This window comes from Papio anubis, chromosome 2 (assembly GCF_008728515.1).
Source record: "Papio anubis isolate 15944 chromosome 2, Panubis1.0, whole genome shotgun sequence".
Classification (NCBI taxonomy): Eukaryota; Metazoa; Chordata; class Mammalia; order Primates; family Cercopithecidae; genus Papio; species Papio anubis.
This window is the reverse complement of record NC_044977.1, coordinates 178,509,744-178,515,743: the sequence shown is the minus strand read 5'-3', so window position 1 is coordinate 178,515,743 and position 6,000 is coordinate 178,509,744. Positions and strand designations below refer to the sequence as shown.

General features: G+C 47.8%; 1 protein-coding gene across 7 annotated transcripts in view; it reads right to left on the bottom strand.

Moving 5' to 3' along the window:
- Positions 1-217: 217 nt before the first annotated feature.
- CMTM7 (CKLF like MARVEL transmembrane domain containing 7) overlaps positions 218-6,000 on the bottom strand; it is a 64,344-nt gene continuing 58,561 nt past the window's right edge. For 2 of the 7 annotated variants that reach the window (XM_031663789.1, XM_031663790.1), the window contains 3 exons: positions 5,495-5,593; positions 2,598-2,679; positions 218-817 (listed from right to left, as the gene is read on the bottom strand). In XM_031663789.1, coding sequence (XP_031519649.1) covers positions 804-817; positions 2,598-2,679; positions 5,495-5,593 — 195 coding nt within the window. In that variant the 3' untranslated portion in view covers positions 218-803. The other 5 variants (XM_031663791.1, XM_021934931.2, XM_021934932.2 and 2 more) reach the window with 5 other exon arrangements.

The following is a 6,000-nucleotide window of genomic DNA, read 5'->3' as shown; positions in this document are numbered from 1 at the left end:
GGAGGACGTGAATATAAATGAGAACCTGCACATTTACCTAAAACTCAGCCCTGCTATACCATCCCCCAAGATGGAGAGAAAACCTGAAGTTCAGCAGTTCAGCAAGGGGCACCCACAGAGCACGGGTGGAGGGCCACGGGCCAGACACAAGCTTGAATGGAAACTGTTTCAGGCCGGGTTTTACGGTCTTCATCTGGTTCAATAAGAAATCCTTGTGCAACTGGCCGAGTCAATATTTTATTAAAAAACGCATAAACGTGTACAATGGTAACAAAGGCAGAGACGGAGAGGAGACGCGAGATCTCCTTAGGGACAGGCTAACCACATAGTGTTTCTACAGGCACGCCTCGCTTCAGGAAAGAGGGTATCTCTAAGACTGGACTGACAAGCTAGATAAATTAGGAGGGGGCTTTGTTTCTTAAGGCGTTTCACTCCCCGCTGAGGAGTGAAGTAGAAGGGATTTAGGCAGGAGTATTCACAAACCCCTCCAGCTGTGCTAAGTGGGGTTCATCAGTACCTGAGGTGGTTCTAGAAGCAGGAAGGCAGAAAACAGATTTCCCTGGAGGCTGCTTTCCTTTTCCAGAAGGGGAGGAATATTCTCCCTGAAAGGCTGGAGGAAGAGTTTCCGGCTGGCTCAGGAGCTCTGGGAGCTGGCTTCCGGGGAGAGCAGGAAGAGGGGGCAGGCCTTTCCTGGTTCCCACCAGCCTGACAGGACTTTGGCACAGGAACACAGGTCCACAGGCCTCGCCTGGAGTACACGTCCTCTTTGCAAAGCTCTGAGGGGCCCAGGGGTTGTGGCCTCATCAGACAGCTGCATCTTGGGAAGGAAATGGCAAAGTCAGGACAGCTTGCCAGGGATGTGGCCCACCCACAAGCCACACTCCACAGGTTTGACTCCAAGTTCTGCACCTCTGTCCTCTACCCAGCGCCGACTTTCACTGAGATGATTCTATTTTTTAAAAATACATTTCCAAACAAGAAAAAAACTTCGGTAGCACAGAGGAGACTCCCATCCCCACGCCCCACACCTCAGTCTTACCTCAGCAGTAACCTCCATAAGCCCTTTAGTTGTTTCTTTTGGTGATTCTTCCATAATTTAAAAACCGACTTATACCAGTATTTATAGATTTATCCTGTTAGACATCACCTATTAACTTCTTTTCCCCCCTACATTCTCTACTTTTAAAAATCATTCTTTTTTGTCTTAAACAGCTTTACTGGGATATTTTAATAATTCATATACCATACAATTCTCTCATCTAAAGTGTTTTTCAGTATATTCACAGGACTGCGGCAACCACAATTTTAGAACCTTTGCATCACCTCAAAAAGAAACCTCATCCTCATTAGCAGTCACCCCTGAGTCCCCTCCCCCAAGCCCCAGGCTGCTGGAGGTCTACTTTCTGTCTCTATGCATCTGCCTGTTCTAGACAATTTTTATTAGAGAAATCCTACACTCCATGGGCTTAGTGTAGGATTCCATGAGTAATGCCCTCAAACAGGAGGCAAGTTAAATAAACTGCCCAGTCATGCCATGGACTTAATGCTGCAACCCACGGAGCCACTAAGAATTCCTAATGATGCTGGGAAAATGTTTGATAGGTGGCTAAGGAGGAGAAAAAACAGGTTATGAAACAGCACATGAAGTTTGATCCTTTTAATAAAAGCAACAGATACGTATTTTTTCAGAGAGAAAATACCGAAAGGATAGACACTCAGTGCTACTTCTGGGTAGTGTGATGACAGATGGCTTTTTCTTAATTTTTTAAAATACATTTTTTTTTTTAGAGACAGAGTCTCACTATGTTGCTCAGGCTGGTCTCAAACTCCTGGGCTCAGGTGATCCTCTTGCCTCAGCCACCTGAGTAGCCGATACTATAGGTACACACCGCTGTCCCTGGCTCAGACGGTTTCTATTAAAAATATGTTTTTATCTGTATTTTCTAAAAACCTACATTTTATTTTTGTCATTAGAAAACTTAAGAAAAAGCTGGCTGGGTGCGGTGGTTCATGTCTACAATCCCAGCACTTTCAGAGGCTGAGGTGGGAGGACTGCTTGAGCCCAGGAGTTTGAGACCAGCCTGGGCAACATGGTTGAGACTCCATGTCTTAAAAAAAAAAAAAAAAAAAATTGAAATTAGGCATGGTGATGCTGCACACATGTAGTTCCAGGTACTCACGAGGCTGAGGTTGAAGGATCACTTGAGCCTGGGAGGCAGAGGCTGCAGTGAGCTCTGATCGCACCACTGCACCAGCCTGGACAACAGGGCAAAACCCAATCTCAAAAAAAAAAAAAAAAGAAAAAGAAAAGTAAAGAAAGAGAAAGCAAGAAAGCAAGCAAGCAAGCAAGAGAAAAAAGCTTGGCTACCCGAGGCTGAAATGCTAGGGCATCCTTGGATGTGTGGAGATGGGCATGTGAGGGGAGATTCTGGGGCCACATCTCCCCCTTTGCCGGCCCCTGTGCTCTAATACTACTTCTAAAGTCCCCTTGGGACACAGCCTTCTTAACAGCAGCATTTGTCCCTATGGGTGAAGTCAAGAACAAGCCATCCCCCTGTTCCTGAGAGATCCTCTGTGCACAGATAACCAGAACTCACCTGTGGACTGGGTTACACACGAGATCTTGTAGGACAGCCATATGCTTGCCATGCAGAGGAAGGTGGCCATGAAACCAAAGATCTGCAGTGGAGAGAGGGGAGAGGAAGTTCACGGGCCGTAGGGCCAATTACTCGGGCTATCCTGTCTGCTTCTCATCTCTGCGCTTGTTCCCTTCATGCCTCTGGCCAGAAAGGAGCTTGGAGAGTCATCTAACCCAACCACCTCATCCTGGATCAGGTGCAGAGAGGAAGCTCCAAGAGGCCTGGCCACTGGCCCCCGTCCCCCAGGTTGGGCCAGGTTAGGGCTGGCAGCCAGGCCTCTAGGTCTTTTGGCAGCCTCAGTGCCTGGTTTGGGTTTACATTTACAAGAGAGCTGGGGCTAAGCCAATGGACTTGGATTATCCTAGACCAGTAGAGAAGAAAAGGGTGAAATTTTAATTTGGGCTTAAAAAATCTGAACGTTCACATGATTTGTGGTGTAGTGGCATTGTTCGCATTTCATCTGTAATGGTTTTCTGTTCCGTTCTGGCTTTACAGCCATATAAGAGCCAGAAGCCGAGGCCTTTACATCTAGGTTTATGTTTGTACATATTAAACAATATTAGACTAAACTAAGTTAAGGCAGCACCCTTTCCCTTTCTCAGGGTCATCCGGCACTCAAGTGTGAGGAAGGCTGACCTAGTCCAGCCCCCTCACTTGCAGATGAGATTCGGGTGCTGGGAGAGGAAGAGCGCCTGTGGGCAGGCTCATCAAATGGTCGAGGGAGAGGCAGTAGCTTCTTCTGGAATCTCTGGGCTTTGAAGCCTGCAGCTGTTTTCCTTGCTTGTGAACAACACTGGGAGCTGCAGTGGTGAAAACTTACTGACCACTTTACTACATCCCTACCAGGGTGCGAGGCTCTGTGGGTGTATTCATTCCTTTAACCCTCACAACTCAGCTGGGCGGGAGCTACGATTACCCACCCCTGCTCCTCCATTTCACAACTAAAGAAACAGAGGTACAGGCAGTCAACTATTTTGCCAAAGGCCACAGAGCCAGCAAGGGCCAGATATGGGATGGGAGCCCAGGAAGCCTGACTCCAGAGTCTGTGCTCTGCAGTACCCGGTGCCTAGGTATTCTCGGACACACGCAACGGCCTCCACTTCACTACACCACCACTGGTGTCCGGTGAGAATGGCACAGGGGCAGCTAAAGGGTAGGATTTTCAACAAGGTTTGGTTTTCTTTTCAAGCCCAGATGCTGCTTTACATAAATAGCTGCCCCCACTTCTTCCCTGGGTTCCTTTTCCTGGGCTCCTTTTGTACCAGTTGTCTGCAGCACATAATTAGCCTATTAAGAGCCTGTCCCGGCCTCTCATTGTCTGTTCTGCACAATTAGCACATTATATACCATCCCAGTCTCCAAGTGTCTGCATTGCATAATTGAACAGTTTATTATACGCTACAGAATGCTATTCTAGACTACAATGCCTTGTTTGCTAATTGTTTCATGTGTCTTGTCTCCTAAGTTAGATGACCACTTTCTTATAAGCAGGGACCATATTTGAAAAATTTCTTCTAACTTCCTCATAGCCCAGGTTTGGTCCTAGGCACAAAACAGCATATGATGAATGTTAGCTATAGACATTCCAGGGCTAAACAGTTACGTGCAACCTGAATTACCAAACACAGTGGGAATCTCCCCAAGTGGGCCCGGAAACACAGTGGGCACAGGTCTCCTGCGTGCCTCTTCCAGCACCCTGCACTGTAGCTGGGCAGGTGTTAAGCTGCAGGGGGCAACCATCCCTCTCTTCAGAGAGGGCAGAGAGAGGAGGCAGAAGGGTGGGGCGGTGGGCTGTGGGAGGGCCATGTGGAGCATCAGTGTTGGGAGGTTTGGCCACCCTCTACAGTGACCTTCTGCCCCCATGCTGACCTTCAGAGGACAGACTCCATCCCTCAGTGGAATTCCAGGAGCCAACCCACTCCCAGGCCAAAGTCTGGAAAGTTTTGGTAATATGTGTAAGTGAAAGACAATGAATGTCACATACAGAAAGAGCTTTTCTTTTTCTCTTTTTCTTTTTTTAAGACACGGGGTCTCAGTATGTTGTCCAGGCCAGACTCGAACTCCCGGGTACAAGCATTCCTCCCGAGCGCCTGGGACTACAGGTGCATGCTACCACATCTGGCTTCAGAGAGCTTTTCGTAAAACTCATTTTTAAAATCTTGTCTACTCATCAGTGAAGCCAATCAGTGTTGGCCCACAGGTCACTGAACTATAAACAGCTAAATCAGAAATCAGATGACAGGAATCTATGACTCTTTAAAAAATAGTATATACATCTGTATGTATATACATATATATGTATGTATATATCTCACAGGACTGTATTTCTGTATATTTCCATCTGCTTCTATTTATGGCTATCAGATGGATCAATTTTTGCCTCTGAAAGATACAGGAGTATTATTTCCTGGCCTGCATACTGTTAAAAATCAGGAATGGCAAAGCTCAGGCTCATGGCATGTATCTCTAACTGATCACAGTACATTTCCCACTGGGCCCAAAAGAGGCCCCAGAATCTGTCTCCGCACAGTGTTGAGGCAGCCAACGAGCAAACGATCAGAGTGGGTGTGTGAATTAAAACCCGCTTGGCCCCCTGATTTCAGTAGTGGCTGTAAGAGAGAGAGGCCTGGGCTGCTGGGGCTCTGTGAATTTGCCGGCAGCCCTGACAATCCACCTTCTGGGACTGGACGCCTCTGCTTAAGGCTCTTTGAAGAGAGCTGATGACTGGATCAAGGTAGGTGTTGATTCTATGAAAGGAATGCCCCAGAAACCAAACCCTTCTCTTCCCCCATCAGGAAGAAAATGAGCATTTTAAATATGAATTCATTCCTAAAGGCTCCCCAAAACGTCCTCACCGCTCCGGCTACCAGTCCGCTCTGATTGTAACTCTTGGAAGCTGCCACGATGGAGGCGATGAGGAGGAGCAGGGTACCGATTAAATAGTGCAGAAGTTCCTGGGGGCAGAAACAAAGCAAAGGAGTGGGTAGGGTGGTCCATTCCTGGTTCGGGAAGAGCAACTGGGCATCAGAAGAGATGAAAAGAAAGGGAGACAGTGACGCTTCCTCTTCTCCCTTGCAACACGCAGATGGGATGAGCAATGCAGCTCGCAGGCAGCCAACGTGGGGGCTGAACAGGAAGAGGCCAAGCAAGTCAGAAGTGATGCCGGGCAGGTGGGAAGGGAAGAGGACAGAGAGAAAGGAAGCTTCCGGTGTGAGCAGAGATAGCCACTAAGGACTCCTCTACTCCTGAGAGCAATGTGTGGACAGTGCCTTCACCTCTGGCTAAAGCTACTAAAAGGCAAACGAGCTTCTTGCAACTTCCTGGCTGGAGAGTTTAAAGAAAGCTCCAGCTCTGAGAAGCA